The 19,542-nt window shown below is 40.4% G+C and overlaps 1 protein-coding gene across 2 annotated transcripts in view; it reads left to right on the top strand.

The window, feature by feature from the left end:
• The window catches only part of tbc1d1 (TBC1 (tre-2/USP6, BUB2, cdc16) domain family, member 1), a 66,141-nt gene extending 52,855 nt beyond the window's left edge, over nt 1-13,286 (top strand). For both annotated transcript variants that reach the window (XM_046047550.1, XM_046047549.1), the window contains 4 exons: nt 957-1,116; nt 2,254-2,423; nt 10,522-10,698; nt 10,810-13,286. In XM_046047550.1, the coding sequence (XP_045903506.1) occupies nt 957-1,116; nt 2,254-2,423; nt 10,522-10,698; nt 10,810-11,103 (801 nt within the window). In that variant the 3' untranslated portion in view covers nt 11,104-13,286. The remainder of the gene's footprint in view (nt 1-956; nt 1,117-2,253; nt 2,424-10,521; nt 10,699-10,809) is intronic.
• The last annotated feature ends 6,256 nt before the right edge of the window (nt 13,287-19,542 follow it).

The raw sequence follows: 19,542 nt of genomic DNA, 5'->3' as shown, positions 1-19,542 counted from the left end.
GTCACTATCTTTTTATATGTCCATTCCTCAATCAGTCTAATTATCTCACATTTTATATATGACATTTGATGCTTCCCTCCTTTCTGTCATCAGAATTACAGTGATCGTCTTACATTTTCATGTTTTAACAAACTGACACGGTAGGCAGGTTTGGTTGAGACATGTTAACTGATGCCTGGTTTGTGTGGGAATTTGGCTGAATTTATAACTGATACAAGGGGTTAGGAAACCTCTGGCATAGGTTAACTCAGCGTCAGATTTCACCATTATATATGACTCCTGCACTAGACGGATGTACTGTACATGATCAGGTTTCTTCCTGTAGTTATTGTGTTTACATTCTTTCATTCGCTGAAGGAGACTATTGCTGTGCAATTGTCGTGTTTGCTTTCTTTTACGTGTTTACTTGCTGTGATGATCGCGGCAAGCAGAAGCTTTGCAGTGGAAATGGCAGTGAATAGCTTAAACTTTGTTAAAATTGTCTTTAATCTCTACCAGTATCAGAAACTTGTAGAAGAAAACAAATTACACTTCACTAGGACTCAGTAACATCATTGTTAAGTAACCTGTGATGAAGTGTTTGCCACAGAAGTACACTACTGACTGGCTGTCCGTCCCACAGTTTTATCATTTTCATCTTCTCTGGTGATGGCCTGAAGCCACAGATTTCTTCTTTTACTGTCCTCTTTTTGGGGAAGTAAGTCGTAGTAAAATTGGGTTGGGTGTTTTGCACCTTTACAGTGCTTGTTTTAACCAAAAAGGGGCATGGTCGTTCTGCGGACAGTAAAGTGACTTGTGACTGCTCTCATCTACATAGTTATGCCATAACCCCTGAATGTGAAACAAATCCAACTTTAAAACCATGTATAAAATAATGAAAGCACAATCTGCACATGATGCACACATGCTCCCAGTCAGACCAGCAAAAGCAATCTCTGGTGTGTTGTTCATGTCAGATTCAGATGTACCAGTTGTCGCGGCTGCTTCACGACTACCACAGGGATCTTTACAGCCACCTGGAGCAGCAGGAGATCGGGCCCAGCTTATACGCCACCCCCTGGTTTCTCACCGCCTTCGCCTCGCACTTCCCCCTCGGCTTCGTGGCCAGAGTCTTTGGTAAGCTTTAAGAGCTGCAGATGTATCTGCACTCATAGACCACACTCTAGTTTTACTTGGTCACCAGTGTTTCTCTTTCCTGAGGACAGCTCACCAGTATAGATGTAGGAAGGAGCAGGATGTTGGGGGCTTCCACGGAGATGTTTAGATTGTCTCCACTCTCCAGTTAACTTTTCTAATTAGATCTTGAGCCCAGAGTGGTGGAAGGGAGGCAAGTGGTGGAGCACGATCAAAATAAGGAAATTATGATTGATGGCGAACCAGAGGAAATACAAGGTGTAGAAAGCAAGGTACATACAGGGAATCTAATAAGTTTGGCAGTGGAGCTAAGAAGAAGTGACATTAAATGTTGTTAAACTAGATACTGAAGTTTTATGATAATGTTCAGAGCTTTTCTTCAAACTTAAACAGCCCTTAGTTTCCCTGGAATGAAGTATCTTAATAGTGAGTCACATACAGACAGACACATTTGAGTCTTTGTCAGTTAGAGGCTGTTGTTTTCTTTGAAGTGACCTTTTATCTATATTTGTGTAAATATCATCACACCCACAACTGTCTTTTTTTATCACGTCTTTGCTTTTCTCTCTCATACCTTTACTTACTGTGGTTTTCATGCCTAATTTCTTACACTGTGCTCAGTCACCGAACCAGACTTGCTGGCTCCTCGTGCTCATCTGAGCATAACTGTGTGTGTGTGTGTGTGTGTGTGTGTGTGTGTGTGTGTGTGTGTGTATGCGCACGCACGTGTACAGGCATCAACATAGCACTGTGAAGTCTTGATATCATACAGCATGTGCGGCTCCACACCACCACTCCCATTCCTTAATCTGTTTTATGATCTCATGCAATCCTGCCTAACCCTTACTCCACCCTGATGCATTCAAAGCACGCAAACAAATACATACACCTGCTCCGCCTCTCCATATTCACCCTGGCCTATATTTATGTATGCTTAAACCTTTTTATTGACGTCAAAGCATCTTTCATTTAAAAAACCCTTTAAGTCATCAATCAACACAGTAAGCTGCACTACGAGCACCTGTCATTCATTATACGTTACGTAATTTTAAGAAAAGTTGTCACGTCAGGGCCTTTTCCAACCACCTATCTCATTGTTTCTCTTTGTCCTCTGTCTAGATATGTTATTCCTGCAGGGGTCCGAGGTCATCTTTAAGGTGGCCTTGAGCCTGCTGGGGAGCCACAAGCCTTTGATTCTGCAGCATGAGCACCTGGAGTCCATAGTGGACTTCATCAAGACCACACTGCCTAACCTGGGCCTGGTGCAGATGGAGAAAACCATCAACCAGGTTAGAATAAGAAACAGTCGTTAATGTGTAACTACGTCTTTAGTCACTGGGCTACCAAACTGGTACACAATGACTCATCTGTCTGATTATTTTTATGGACTATTTATTCTAAGTTTTGGGGTTATAGTAGTGTGTCCTATTGTTGGTAATTTTCTGGAAAAGCGCACTTCTTTCTAGCACATTTGGTGCGCTATATTTATCGCAGCATGACAGTGTGTATGGGATCGACTCAAAATAAACCACAGTTCCCGTGTTCATCATAATAAAGAAATGTGTGTTTTTGGACAACAATTGAGTTCTATGGCACAGAGGAATAAAATAATACGTTAGTAGAATTAATTATTGATGGTATAGCTTTTTTTCATGGGATTTATTAACAATAAAATAAATTTAAAATATCAGTATAATTTAACTCAACATCACAGCAGCTATTTCCACCTCCTGTTGTGGGTGGTTGAATGAATTTGCATTGGTTAACTAACTAGTGAATCAGTGGCCAGAAAACCTCTTGTAGTATCTCTGATTATTTTTTTTAATGTCTGTGTGTAAATATGTTATGTAATTGTGTAACTTAAATCTTCCATCCATTCTCTAAACAGATGTTTCACCGTAAGATGTGATTTTACAAGTCAAGGCAGTGATAAAGAGACAATATAACCGCTTTATGACAAAACAAAAAAATGGAGAATGAATGCTTGAATGACAGATGCTATCAATGTGAACCACACCCTCTCCTTATAACACTAATGAGGGCAGCTGAAGGGTGGAGTGTCAGTGAAATCAACCTCCACTTCATGCGTCAGTATTTGTGATGAATAAAAAAAAACAGGAAAACTACAGCATGTCAATAACATCGGGTACATGTGTCGAATGACCCAGAGTCATAATCAGACTTCCTTATGTAATATTTTTTTATGAGCCAGTCTTATGTAAATTGATGTTAAGATGAAACATTTTCCATTAACCTTTACAGTAATGAAGGTTGTCAGTTGTCTTGAGATCGTGATGAATCAAACATATGTAGAGAGACATTATCAGGGTACGCGATAGTTTTGAAAGTATGAATTGCTTTATAATCTAGAGATAGCAAAAGTGTGTTGTCGTGTCGTAGTCATGTTCTAGCTCGCCGGTAATTTCCCTTAAGTGCCGATTATTCACACGGTTTTCTATATGTTAACTGTGATTCACAGTTTCATCAAAAAAACAAACAAAACAAGCAGTGTTCGTGTAACAATTTGTATAAAACGTGAAAAGGAAACACTTTAAGGGAAATCCCAGCTTCACAAAACCTTTTGTTCATAGTCATTCCTGTAATTCCTGAGAGCAGAGGACACAGCAACATTGCTATAAGAAACAGTCAGACGATTTTAGAAGTTTTAAACACAGCCACAGGTTAGCCAAACTTATTTGGAAGAGGAAACAAAGGCAAAAATTGATTTTACTAAATCCGTATCATTCCTTCTTTTTATATCCAATTGAGAATCCAAAATCGGAGAATTAAAAAACGACTTGGTATTTTGCTTTCACTTTGGCTACCTGATTTAATGTAATGAATATGAGCTTGAACAATAATGTGGGCTTTGTCCAACTTTGTCCAAAAGATTTTTACTTGTGTGAACAGATAAATTTACAAGAAACAGAAAGTATATTGCAAGCAGCAACGTGAGTTCCCATGTAATATTTGCTTACAATTTGGAAAATGATGTTTTCCAAATTTACTAATAACAGTTTATTTTTCCTTGTGTACTTTTGGATGTACAGACAGCAACAAAAAGGCTTCTCAGGAAGTTTTGAAGCGTTCCTATTCATGTACCAGTACACGCACACAGTGAGCATCCTTTTTTTTAATAATATAACTGTATAACTATTAGGTTGTATAATAAAAAAAAACTATGTTGATGTTCATGCTCATATTTATTACATTTAATCAGGTACTCCCATCACCCAAGTGTATTTGCTGAACGTTTGTCAAGTGCAAAAGACGTCAGCAACTTCCTGATAACGCAAATCGGACAAATTAAATATCAAAATGAAATTTGGACCTTTATTTTTTTTTGGAATCTAAATCATAACTGACTAATGAAATAATCAATAATTTTGTGATTTTCCAATTTTGGATTCCTAACTGAATATGAAAAGAATTAAGGATAAACAGATTTTACTACCTTACTTTTACGACTGAATCCCTGTATGGTTCGTTCTTTGATTATTTCATTTCAAAACCTACACAGAAGACAAATGAACAGATTTCGGTTTTTGCTTTTCTGTTTTAAAACCAAAACGGAAAAATATTGATTTTTATATTTAGTGTGTCCGATTTGTGTAGCTTTGTGTGTTACACTTTATAAACCTGCAGCAGATACACTTGGCCGCGATGGTGGAGCCTGATTAAATGTAATTAAGATGAGCTTGAACATCAATCAGGCATTTAGGAGTGGGTTTTTAGTTAGAAAAACAGGACAATATAATATAGCTACGGTACCGGAGACTGCAGAATATAATATTGGCTCAACGTTCAGTTTGTAACTCACTAATTACTGTAACAGGAACGCTTTCCTGAGAATCCTCAGTTGGAGAATTTTGAGTGTTTGAGGTTATGGAATATAGTGCTCACTTCTACAGTCATATTCGCCACAGTTGATATGAGATGCGACCTGAAAAGAAATAGCCTTATATAAAATTAAATATAAAAATATTTAACCTAATATTAACTTTTTGTTTTACAGGATACACGAAACACAAGTCTCCTGATTCAAACGTCCTGACCATCCTTTCACCCCAACCATGTTCTAGCCTAGCTCAGTCTTTAAATGTTAAATCTCATATACCTGCCTTTACCGTCACAAACTGATGCAACAGGGCTTTCCCCCTGCACACCAGTCCTCCGCACACAGCAGTGAACGTAATGCTCCAATTTACATCAAATGGAAAGCAAAATGAGCCCTAATCTTTAAACTGAATGATGAAAATGGCAGTCGGGCAGTTATGGGGTTTATTCATTTTACAATTGCTTAATTTCATTACAGATCAAAAAAAGTAAAATAGCCTACATTTTAAAATTAAGCGGTAGCCTAACCTGTAGGCTACAACAAACTAACAACAACATAATGAACACATTTTCAATCATTATATTGGGCTGATTGAAGAAGAACATGTAGTAGGCTATAATAACTAATAGTATAGTAATAATAGTAAGTTACTAATAGTAACTAATCCAAGATGGCGCTGAGTATAGGTGCCTCGGTGTTAGGTGCACTTTGTTTTGTTTTTGTGTGTTAATTCAGTTTTCGGCTTTGATTCCCGTTGCTCTTTCACCAGGGACGAGCTCATGAACATCAGGGGAACAACTCCAGCGAATTTAATTCCCACTTTTCTTGCGTAATCAGTGGAATTACTGGACATCTTGGTGAAGGGCTTGGTCGCTGTCGTTCAATATTTTTCTCCAACGTGCGCTCACTGTGCAACAAACTGGACGAACTTTAGTTTCTAGTGGGGAAAAAGAGAGACTTTTATTCATCTTCTGTTCTGTGCTTCACGGAGACCTGGCTGTCTGAACTGATACCGGACTCCGTGCTGCAGCTGGCTGGCCTCCAACTGTACAGAGCGGACCGCGACACAGAACAAAAGGTAGAGGTGCCTGTTTTTATATTAACAATGGCTGGTGTACCGACGTGACAGTGATTCAGCAGCACTGTTCTCCTAATCTGGAATTTCTTATCATTAACTGTAAACCGTTTTACTCTAAACTAAACGCTAAACGACTGTACGCAGAGAGACTGAAGAACCAGTTCTCTGCAAACGATGTCACTTCTGTCTGGAGGGGGTTCAGACAGATCACAAACTATAAACCCAAAGTCCTCCACTCTATAAACGATTCTCGCCTGGCAAATGAGCTGAACCAGTTCTACTGCTGTTTGAGAGTCAATCGGACACCATCCCCTGTGACTCCTCCGCTCAGCTTCAGCCTCAGTCCACCACTTCTTCCCCTCCCTCCTCAGAGCTAGCCAGCTCCACCCCTCCCCTCCTCTCTCCATCACAGAGAGGGAAGTCAACGGTCTTTTCAGGAGGCAGAAACCCCGCAAAGCTGCTGGGCTGCCCCCTCCATCCTGAAGCACTGTGCTGATCAGTTGTCTCCGGTGTTCACAGACATTTTTAACACGTCACTGGAGACATGCCATGTGCCAGCCTGCTTCAAAGCCTCCACTATCATCCCTGTCCCCAAGAAACCAAGGACCACTGGACTAAACGATTACAGACCTGTCGCCCTGACCTCTGTGGTTATGAAGTCCTTTGAACGCCTTGTGTTGTCCCATCTAAAATCCATTACAGACCCACTCCTGGACCCCCTGCAGTTTGTCTACAGAGCCAACAGGTCTGTAGATGATGCAGTAAACATGGCCCTTCACTACATCCTCCTTCAGCTCTGCTTTTAACACCATCATCGCGGCCCTGCTACAGGACAAGCTCTCTCTGCTGAACGTGCCTGACTCCACCTGCAGGTGGATCACTGACTTCCTGACGGACAGGAAGCAGCACGTGAAGCTGGGAAAACATGTCTCTGATTCCAGGACCATCAGCACCGGTTCCCCTCAAGGCTGCGTTCTTTCCCCCTTCTCTACTCCCTGTACACCAACAGCTGCACCAGTCACCAGTCTGTCAAGCTCTTGAAGTTTGCGGATGACACCACCCTCATTGGGCTCATCTCAGGTGGGGATAAGTCCGCCTACAGGTGGGAGATCGACCATCCGGTGACCTGGTGCAGCCAGAACAGTCTGGAGCTCAATGCTCTGAAGACCGTGGAGATGGTCGTGGACTTCAGAAAGAGCACAGCCCCACCCTCCCCATCATCCTGTGTGACTCCCCAGTCACCACTGTGGACTCCTTCTGCTTCCTGGGCACCATCATCTCCCAGGACCTCAAGTGGGACCTGAACATCACCTCCAAGAAGACCCAGCAGAGGATGTACTTCCTGCGGCAGCTGAAGAAGTTCAGCCTGCCAAAGACAATGATGGTGCACTACACCGCCATCATTGAGTCCATCCTCACCTCCTCCATCACCATCTGGTACGCTGCTACCACTGCCAGGGTCAAGGGCAGACTGCAGCCTATTATTCGCTCTGCAGAGAAGGTGATTGGCTGCAATCTTCCTGCTCTTCTGGACCTATACGCCTCGAGGACTCTGAGGCGAGCAGGAAAGATTGCAGCTGACCCCTCCCACCCGCCACAAAAACAGTTTCTTTCCATCTGCAACTGGCCTCATTAACAAGGCCCGGGTCCCCCACTGACACTCCCCCCTTGCAAATGATACAAATGTCTGCACATGTAAATACTCGTGTCGGGCACAGACCTGGCACGTCGCACATATTTGTTGTTGATTGTTGATCTTTGTTGTATATTTTTATGTTGTTATATATTTATATGTACACAGTATTCTCTTACGTTGCGTTACTTCTGCACGTTGTTCTTCCATTCAATATTTATATATTTCTACATTTATTTATGTTGACTGTATGTTTGTCTACGTGTAGCACCTTATCACCACAGCCAATTCCTCGTATGTGTAAAACACTACTTGGCAATAAAGTTCCTTCTGATTCTAATAAAAGTTAAAAGTGATAACACATTCTTGCACTAGGGTCTGACATTGTGATTTTTCTGCCAGATATTGCGATTATAATTCAATTTGAGATATATATAGTTTGTTTTGCAGTTTTGCTAAAGTTCAATATTCTCTGCCAGTCTATTTTTGACGGAAGCAGATGAACCAGGGAGGAAGTAAGACACAGAACGGCATAGAGAATCTGGTCAATTTTCAAAATAAAACACCCTTTGCTACTTAACCAAGCAAAAAAATCAAGGACAACTGAACAAATAAGTAAAATCTGACAAGTCAGCAAAATCAGACACACTCTTATTCTGAAATGCTACAAGTGGGTATGTAACGCTAGCCTGCAGAGTAGTGTGCGATACCACTTAATTCCTATCCGATCCAATACCAAGTAATACCCAGGCTGGTATTGCCAATACCAATACTTTTTACAGATTTTATTTCTACTTTAATGTGACCTCCCTCTCCCGTTTCTGTATTTATGAGAGAAATAAGGAGTAGGCTGTAGCCTTACCAATTTAAAATAATAGCTGCATAATGACAAGACATCAAACTGTCATATTCTTTAATTATAATAAAAATATCCTGCTCTGAACTGCCGCTTCATAACATCATCCTATTATTTTGACTTAATCTCAGATGTTTAGCGAAGTTTGCAGTTTTGCCAAAGTATTTCACTGTCTTTGCACACATATCACACAAAGTGTCATTATTACCTTCACAGCTAAAATACAGCCATAGTCAGTATTCAATCGCGGGAAATGTAAAGGGCTGCAGCAGCTCACTTCAAGGAAGCTCCGTTACAGAGCTGTAGCACAAGCATGACTTTGACAGGCGGAAGGAAAAGTAGTTCCTATCAACCGAGTAGCCTATAATTAGACCATCCTGGTGACATTAAGATACTTATGATAATACACACACTCACTCCAAATGACTGAGTTTAGATATTGATCCTTTTATATGAGTATCGATCCTAGAGCAGGAAACGTTGGTATCAGAAATATCGATACTTTATGATCGATACGCACATCACTACTGCAGAGAGCGGAACGGCCTCGCAGAGAGCTGTTGTCCGTAGTTGAAGAACACAAAATGACAAATTAACAACATGTTAACGTGTAGGCTAAACGCTTCGCTACTGAAACACTTAAGTGTGAATTGACGCCGGACAAAACTGCGGCACAGCCGCTGCCTTTGTCTGTTCGGCTGGCGCCATTATCACATGTTTTCCTCATAGACTGTATAGGTTTTCCTCTAGTTTCGTTGTTATAAAATGTACATGCCCTGTGGCTGCTGTGATTGGTGAGTAGGACCGTAACAGGAGGCGCATGGCGCGTGTGATTGGCGAGCAGGGTCTGTCACAGACAACGGAATGAATTTGTAACTGCATGACTGTTTCGAACGGGTCAGATGCACTGTATAATTAACCTTACATTTTAATCGCTGTCTTCATGATTAGCTAATCGCGTTCTTTCAAATCGCAATTTTGATTTGAACTCCAGCTTTAAGCTGCAAGGCACCGTTACGTTTTTATTACCTTACAATAAGCCATTTTTATCTCCATACACCATGGGTCCCCTTACATGGAACTTGCCATGTTCGTACATATTGCACTATGTACGAAGAAGAAGAAACGTTTGTTGTTGTAGTAGTAGTAGTAGTGGTCATCTGGTTTATTAGAAGTAAGAAAAGAGAAATTTGGACAAACAGAGGCCCATACCTATTATTTAGCACAAGAGCTAACAGAGCGTGTCGGCCACCATAGCTACTCCTGCGCGCTTGGAAAGGGAGGGGCGAGTGGTGACTGATGGGTGCATTCATGTGGTGTCGGAATAATCAGAATCTTTTTTCCTCCTTAACTCTTGTGTAGTGCACATGGGACATAAAGAAGAAACAACTTTGATTTTTGATATAAATCTTGCAAACATGTAATTTGTAATAGTTAGTTTGCTGTCCATGTTGATTCCACATTCCAACTTAAGAGCACATGAACACACACTGAAGTCGGAAGAACAACTCGGGAAATGGGGCCATCCAAGGAGCACGTGAATGCAACATTAAGTAGCTGCAGTACCGGAGGCTGCAGTTTCAGGACCCCTGCAATCCTGGGACCGCAATTCTTTTGTGATAGCACCATCTAGTGTAGCAGTGGTGGTAATTTACAGCAACACGAAGGAGGTTAACCCTGTCTGCTAGCACGTCGGCCGTGAGCTAGCTGGCAGTATCAGAGTATACAAGGGTCGTAGAAATGCATTTCCGGTCCTAGGATTGCGGTCCTGAAACTGCAGCCTCCTGTACTGCAGCTACATACTACTCCATGAATGCACCGTGAGCTGCTGGTTGCAATTCACAACCCTCACCACTAGATCCCACTAAAACTTACACACTGAACCTTTAATGTTTAGCTTTTTTAAATATTCATTCAAGATTGTTAAACGACAAAACTTTTTAAAACTGTTGCACATTGTTAATACTTTCTGTGTCCATTAGGTTTGTGAGATGGACGTGTCCAAGCAGCTCCAGGCCTATGAGGTAGAGTACCATGTGTTGCAGGATGAGCTGCTGGACACGCCCCCGTCCCTCAACCAACACCAGCGAACTGCACAGTTGGAGAGGACCAATCAGAGCCTCCGACAGCAGAACCTCGACCTGCTTGAGGAGCTGCAGGTCACACAACCACCAACGCAGGTACACACACACACACACACACACACACAAATAAACAAGTTATCTTCTCTTTTACTTTGTTCATTTCGACCATCACTCCCTCCCACATAGGTGTCACATGCTCGCGTCTGCAGCTTGGAGAGCCGAGTGGAGGCTTTTGCCCAGTCAGAGGGCCGGCTGAGGCAGCAGGTTTCTGCACTGGAGGAGGAGAAGAAGCAGCTAGTGAGCACCGTCACACGCCTCCAGGACCTCCTCACCAGACTCGGAATACACACCACCCTTGATGGACACATACTCCCCCCAGCCTCTGAAAGACATACAGCAAATGTGGAAGACAGAGAGGGACCGGCGAACAGGACTGTGGACTCCCTTCCCCACCCTTTGGATCTTCCAGAGGGTTCATAACTGCACCTAATAATCCTCCAAATGGTAAGGTCGACCAGAGGAGGTTGTGGAAGGCCCAGGAAGAGAAAGTCAAACGAGACGTTAAGACGACTCCCTACCTCGACCTTTATCCTCTTCCCAGCTCCAGAATGTGTAAATAGAAAGATGAAATACTGAGGTAGTTGGACCCAAAATAGAGGATGGAAATAGAACAAAAATGGGGCTGAGGTTAAAAAAGAAATAAAAATTAACAAAATATAAATGGACATGTGATTTGGCCAACAATCCCCAAAGACAGCACTGTCCAGGTCTCTACTGTAAACAGTTACATTTGCACCTGTACTTGTATGTTTGTGTCTTTTGAATGTCAGTGTTTTATTCTCGTGCAAGGTTTGTTTAACTGTCTGATGCAACAAGGCAAAAAAAAAAAAAGCCAAAGAAGGTCCTTATAAATATCGAACAAGCTCAAACAAAGAACATGTTATTGACCACACTCACATTACAAGAAAGTAATACAAAGATGAAACATTTCCAAAGAAAAAGTAAGATGAGGGAAGTGTGACAAGAAAGTGTGATGAAGGGACGGGTGAAGAAATTCACATCACGACAAAGTGTTTATTTTTTGTTTGTTTGTTTTTCTCTTATAAAAGATGAATATTGACATAAGCTAAATTATGTTAGATCTTGGATGGTGGTGCTCGTATTCATAGGTCAACGGTGAACTATTTTTGATTTCTCCTTCGTATTTCTAGTCTTCCACTCTTTTGTTCCCTGATCCAGTACGTTTTCAACTTCAATTAGTTAGCAGTAGCTCACAGGAAGCGTAACACAAAAGATCCAGTCCATTTCACATCCTGTTTTTTCACCTTTTGAATACACGTCGATCCATCTGTGTAGAAAGGGTGAATAGATGCCGTTTCAGCAGAAAAGTTCAAAACAGTAGCTGTACAGTTCAGACTATCCCAGATCAATTATTTTAAATTACTGCACAACACACATATGCCTAGAACTTCAAATAGGTAACCTCTGCTGTTGAGACAATCTGTCATCTGCGAGTCATTTACTGTATTCAACACACTGAATTCCTTCAACCCGAGCTGCAGCTTGGTGTGCATGTATGCGAGTGTCTCGGTGTGTTACTGTACACTTCACTGGTGGCTACAAATCTGTTGATTTACACTGTAAAGATAACTTGCTTTTACTCCTGACTCTCCTTGCACATGTGTTCTGTTTTAATTGATTATTGTTATTCTGTACTTTAAAATACATTTCATATCCTTTCAGCACATCTGAAGCCTGGCTTTGTTTGGTGTTTTTCCTGTATACAGTATGAACTAACATGTGACAGACTGTTAAAGGTGTTGTAAATTGTACCTCCTTCTGTCTAAACATGCCATTCACTTTGAGTGCCACGGGCTTGATATAAGGTTTCAAGCATATGGAAATGTACTGTACACAGTATTTAAAAGACAGACATGCATTTATTTTCAGGAACAACTCCTGAGGTTGACGAAAAGGCATGTCGGGGCAAGTTGTGGCTCATGTAGAGCACATGTACACAACAGAAAAAGCAACAACCAGAAGCAGAACCCCAGCCAAGAAAAATCATAAAAATGCACAAAAAAACCTGAGAATTTGGCATAATGGGATTTTGTTTTAGTAACTTAAGCCACATTAAACATATACTAATCATAATTTACCATGTACATGTACACTCCACTGCCAAATGCTCTGTTTTTTCCAGGTGATCGTGTCTTTTTGTTTTGTCGCAAAGGCAAAATTTCCACACAGTTGCTGTAAGAGGTGAACGAGAGAAATGAGGTTGAAGCCGCTGTATTGGCCAATTTCCACCCTGCCTGTCTTTAAGTAATACACTTCCTGTGTCCCAATGCCGCATAGTGTTTTAGCAGATAGTGTATAAGAAATCAACATACCTAAAGCTGCTCTAATCAATATTTTTATGTTAACAATGGATTAAATTAGTGACAAATTAATAATATTGTTGCTACTTGATTGCTGTATGTGTCAAAAAAAACATCAATCGTGTGACTTCCAATCGAAGAAAAAGCAAAATGTCTTTCTAAAGATGTAAAAATTTTTGCAGGTGCGAATGTGTTGTTTAGTATGCACTAGACTGTTTTAAGTGTTCTCAATTTTGTAATTTTTCAGTGTGAACATACTACAGTAAACCTGCTCATAAGTTATTATTGCTGAGTAACTGTCACTGGTTTGATTCTGGTCTGGAAAATGTGTTCAGTGTCTCATTCTTCTCTCGGTCTTCCCACATTGGCTGCCTGCGTCTCTGCTGTCACTATCAAATGAAGGCCAAAATATAAGTTAGCTACTGACTCCCTGACGGCTCCAGAAATGCTTTGACCTGCTCTGCCCTGGATTAAGGCAAGACAAAAGACTTTCCCTACAGGGATCAACTTAAGAATCAAATTGTAATTAATACTGTGCTCTGCTTTAAGACACGGCTCAAGACTTGATCCAAACCAAACACTCCTGCTGAAAGGAGATTTCCATGAAAAAGCAACAAAGGGAGTCAAATTCTTTACATAACATCCAGAAGGCGCCCATGGACATGCCCTCCTTTACTAATGAGACTGATCAGCAGGTAAACTGCATGACTGCTTGATAGTGGTCACACCCTGCAGACCACCTAATCAACCTCACTGAGACGTGATGCAGCTAATCTGTAATGATCTCTTTGGTGCTTATGTGGATTTTTTAAAGCTATCTAGCCCTTGACAGAGCAGCCCAGCCCATCTCATGTGTGTGTCTGTGTTCAAGGCTTAGTTTCAAGGCAGGGTTGTTAGAGATTTTGTGTGTGTGTGTGTGTGTGTGCATGCGTGCTCGTGCACACCTGCTGTCTCAGAGCCCCTGCTGTTACTGGTTGAAAAGGGCACAAACGTTGGCTTCTCGCGTGACTGGTTGAAACTCAGCATCTGTGGATAGATTTTCTTAATTCTCTGGTTGAGTGAACAGAGTGGGAGCAGAATCACCCGCCAATCTGAGTGCCGCCTACGCTGTGTGTAAACACAGGGTATGTGTACAGTGCGTGTTTATGTGTGTCTGTGCCGGGTCGAGCAGACTGCCAGGGGCTGTGCTGGTGCCCGGAGTGTTGTTTTATTTTGCATCTGTTTGCCCTTCCACACTCCACAGAGCACTGCCCTACCCTGAGTTCCACCACATGCCTGCATCCTCCTACAACTTCGATTCAGCACAGTGAGCCTGAGAGAGATTTTCGAGCTGAGGATGTGATGATTAGATATCGATTATAAAAAAGTAGTTTGATCAAAGACACGCACAAGGCCAGGCTAATGTTGCCTGAGCAACAGCCATTTGCCCTCTTTAGGTGAGCTGCCCCTCTGGAGGAAAACAATGTGTTATTTATCTTGTTGTGGCTGCATAAATACAAGTAGCGCATAATTGCTTAAGTTAGACTAAATTAAATCACTAAATCATGCATACTTTTATTATTAGTAATAGCATTGCGTCGGGGCTTCAAGCAAAATTTGGAAGTAAGCTAACAGAACTAACAAAACAAATATTTGAATCAATGATAAATACACAGTTATTATTATGTATAGTATTGTGAACAAGTTTGATCTTTAACACCATGTTAAATACAGGGCTTTTCAGTAGGGAGCTAACCCTAAAAGTTCATTGGAGCATTGGAGAGCCTGCTGATCAAGTTAAACTCTCCTAGTGAGATATGGGATGATAAGGCAAGAAAATATGAATATGAAATCCTATATGACATTTTGTAATATTTTACATACAAAACTAGATTTAGCCTACTCCAGTCTAAATCCTGGGCTTCACAAGGAAGCATTTAGTCAAGCGACTGTCAGCGTCACATCCATAAGAAAGTCAATTGGCTGTTGTAGTAGTGTGTGCATTCAGTTGTCATTGTTTGCAGTGACGGATGTCACTAGAAAAGTTGAACAAGCAAAGCATATAAACACAAGGTGCTGTCTGTTTTAAATAGTAGTTCTACCATGCCCAATCAAATTGATATAGAAAATGCTGTGGACAATGGTATTCTAAATTCTGATACTACTAATTAAATGTAAGATGAGTCACTACCACAATGCTCCAGTACAGAGTGAAGTAGAGCGTTACCTTAAACGGCCTTCCCAGTAAGAGTGAGATAAAGAAAGATGATGTGGACAATGGTATTCTTTAAAATTATAAATTGTCTTTCTGTCTATAAAGTGTCTTTGCGACAAACGCATTGTTAAAGAGCTATCAAAATAAAATTGGATTGGACCGACCATCAGACCTTGTCAGCCCTAGAGCTATGCTACTAACAGAGTAAAAATAGAGCTGTGGCTATGTCTTAATCAGCTCACCTTTACACACCAACACCTTCATCCTATTACGTGGTGTATAAAGTCATTTAGGTGGATGTAATCATTAATGATGCTCTGTTTAAAGACAAGTAACAGCACACAAAGTGCTATGATGAGAGTGCACTGGTCAGTACAAAAGGTCAAACAGTTTTAGTATGAGCTCATAAAGCACTACCGCAGCACTAAACCTTGATTAGCAGCTACTTCACCTGAAGCACCAGGAAAATTCAGAGTGATGGAAGCCATAAAGTTAGCCCCTGATTACTGGACCTGTGATGGCTCCATTAGGCTGCTGAAATATTAACCTGAATGAAGGTATGTTTTGATAACAGTGGTGACTTGACTTTTTTTAGGTTGGGCTTATCAATCTTGGTGAAAACCAATAACTACATCAAGTGTCTTTTTTCTCCATTTAATTGTTTTACAAAAAGCAAAGCAATTAACAAATTAAAGCCTGGAATGAAAAGTCTGTTTTTATCTGTAATTGCAGACTTCTATTACTGTTTCTGCAGATTTGCACTTAAATAAAATAAAAATAAATATCAAAGGCTTGGCAAGGAAATTGCACATATATTCCAACCTTTGCATTTCAACATCACCTTCTGTGTAAGCATTTGCCTGTGCATGTGTGTGTGTTTCATCATACCAGCCAGACATTGCAGCTCCACATGTCTAAACTGCTACAGTAGTTAACCTTTTGTATAAGTTGTGTTCAATGAATCATACACACATTCCACTGTAATCTGATTTAATTTACAGCGTGCGTGCGTGCATTATTGAAACATCACAATTTATGGAATTTACAGGAAAAAAAGCTCTCTCCTTCTGTTTCCTTTTTTAGGTTTCTGTTCTCTTCCTTCTTTGTTCTCATATGATCAACAACGCTCCTGTCATTTCATCATGTGGCTGTTTGAAACTGAAACTATAAAAGGGACAACCTGCTGTACAAATAAACTATCAAGCATTTTAAAAGAGCAGAAACTTTTTCTGATATTCTCATTTGTAAATTGTCAAGCATGTCGTGTTGGTTTGAAGGTGCATGTGAGATGGTAAACAGTTTTATAAATTAAAGGACCACATGAGAAGATTAGAGTTGGTGTGAAGCATCTGACATTTTAAAGGATCAATGATTTATGACATAGCCTTTCTGATATCTGAGCTGATTAACACTTAACACATCAAAGGTCATAAAAAATCTGATCTGTATTGGCTCATAGCATCCGTAATTATTCCACAATACAGGTTAGTTATTATTGCCAATATATGGTAGCGTGGCCGTAACCGGCTATGAGTTCACTGAGGTTTGGACCTCCGTGATTATATGTAGGCTATAGGTTATCAATAATAATAATGCATGAGTGAAATCTAAATACAAGAGCTGCCCCCTGTCAGGTTGCCCTGGTTCCCTAGCACCTGAGACGGACCTTGTTGACCCGGGTGACGTCTGAGCACAAGCATTGACTAGAATGGCTGCGATCAGCTCTGGTAGCCACAACAGCTCCTCTTTTGCAACGTAATCCGATATCAACAGCATTTTACTGTAATATCTACAGTTAAAACGCAGTTTTTCTGTAATTTTACAATATGTTACTGTGGAAAAATGCTGTCAACAACTGTAATTATTTTGGACCCATAATCCACTGCAATTTACAGTTAACCTCTGTAAAATGACAAAACAATAAGTTACTCACACATAATCCAGGTTCATACAGAAAATTTGTCTGGAGTAAAGCAGCCTTCCTCCTGAGCTCCATAAGAGTGTCTAACATTTCAAAAGCTTTAAGTTGAATTGTTTCCTTTGCAGAGTTTCCTCTGTCCTGTCAAGTTTATAACTTCAGTTTTTTTGCATAAATGTCCCAAAATATTTGCAGTGACATGACTGCATGCATGAAAACTTTTTAAATGACTGTCAACAGCCTCTCTAATCATGAAAGTAAATTGTTAAAGAAAACACTCATACAATACAACCCAATAAAGAAACCACCTGGAATATCAAAAGGACCATAAGAGGTGGGCTAGATGTCAGAAAAAAATTAAGTGGGTGGGTGGCCAGTGGATGATTTATGCGTACATGATTATTCAGATATTGTCAGTGCCAGTCCGCATCACACCAGTTCAGCTCCTATAATTAGTACAAACAGCTGCTGACATCATATATATATGTTGTCATATAATAATAATAGTGTCCATTGTATAGTCTGCAGATCATTCCAACAGTATAGTCCTGTGATGGCAATTGCTGGCTACATTTGAGATACATTTAGCCTAATGCATGTTGTGAAGATTAGTAAACCAAGATTTCCCTGTTTTTACTACCAGTTCATAGCTTGTGAGTCTGTATCTCTTCTTTTATGCTTTAGGGTGTGGGGAGAAAGACCATGATGAACAGTCCGTGGTTAGTGTTTCCTCTGCGCTGTTTAAGCCTTCACTGCGCACGGACACACACACACACATAAGAGAGCAAAATTCATCTTTAAGAAAAGTATTTTTTGCCAACAGGTCTTTTTGTATGTATTTCCTCAGGCCTATACCTGACTTCCTGATCATTAGTTTGTGTGACTGCAGTGTATGGAAGCATAAACTTGAAAATGAAAATGTGATCCCACAATAACATTATCATTTTCCACATATGTATGTGCTATTTAGGTAAAAATTAAATTGAAAATGCAATCTTCCAATTTTCATTTTCATTATCACATACTTGTGTGAGCATTCTAGGACCGTATTAAAATGAAAATGGAAACAGTATTTGACATTTCATTTTCAAAGGCTTAACCTGCTCTAAAGTGGACTGCAGTTAGCAAAACAGCTCATATCCTCATGGTCTTTTTAGTTCAAAATTAAAATTAAAATGCCATTTTCTAACTATGTGAAAATAAAAATAAGAACAGCATTTGACATTTTATTTTCAAAGACTTTTACCAAAATAACACATACATATGTGGAAAATGATAATGTTATTGTGGGATTACATTTTCATTTTCAAGTTTGCATGATAATTGAAATTAGTCCTCTATATGCTTCCATACAAGTCTGAGAGAGAGAGGGAGAGAGTGGGGGAAAGATGTGCGTGAGTAGCCATTTCCTGTGAGCTAACTATTAATAATAACGTTTTTAATTTTAAATTAAATTTACAAAGGAAAGTTTTCAATTCATGTTTTTATTTCATGAAAGATTCCACCAAAAAATAATTGTTGTAGTTATTACACTATTACACCACCATTACCTCTTTCCTGTCGTGCACCCCTCCTCATTCAAACTCAACAGAAACAAAATAAAACTCACTAAAACCATCTTGGTTAGTCTTTCCACGGTTCCAACAATCACCAACTCTGGTATGGTTGAAATAAACTCTTAAATCACCGAGTTAGATGTGAAAATATTCTGGCTCTAAACGTTGTCGCTGCCTCTCTGATGCCCGACCTTTAATTTACATTATATGATATGCAACAGTGATCTGGTATGATCAGCTTTCATGAAATAATGATCATGAAAGCTTTACATATTGTACATATTTTTACATGTAGTCACCACATGTAGTGGTGGAAGATATATTCATAGATTGTAATCTATCAAAGTACTGGATTAGTAAATGTATGCATTCAGTAACATTGTACTGTCACAATGTAGTTTGTCAAGGTGAGGCTAATTAAAAAAGTGTATTGGGGCGTAAAGTACAGTATTCCCCTATGAAAGTTAATTAAATGTTTGTGCTTGAGTCCAGTAGTTGAGTAAGTTTGTGTGTAGAGTATTCAGGATTTACTGCAGAACTTCCACCAGTGAGTAAAAGAACAAGGCCCAGATTATAAAAGAAGCAGATTGTAGTCATCCTGCTGAGTCACAAACTGCCAACATGAAACAGCAGAGAAAAGACATCTTTGCTGGAAAACTGAGAAGGATGATGTGTGTGTCAATCCATGTGTGTAAGGGTGTTTCTGTTTGTTGTAAAAGGTCAGGCGCCACATTTTGGGTGTGACCACCGCTGTCCTGTCAGCACATCGAGTGTCCACAAACCCCTCCCCCTCCCTTTACCCCCTGCTCTTTCTCTCTCTCATACCCCCCCCCCCCCCCCCCCCCCCCCCCCCCCCCCCCCCCCCCCCAG

Source organism: Micropterus dolomieu, linkage group LG04 (genome assembly GCF_021292245.1).
Source record: "Micropterus dolomieu isolate WLL.071019.BEF.003 ecotype Adirondacks linkage group LG04, ASM2129224v1, whole genome shotgun sequence".
Lineage (NCBI taxonomy): Eukaryota > Metazoa > Chordata > Actinopteri > Centrarchiformes > Centrarchidae > Micropterus > Micropterus dolomieu.
This window is presented reverse-complemented; position numbering and strand designations above follow the sequence as displayed.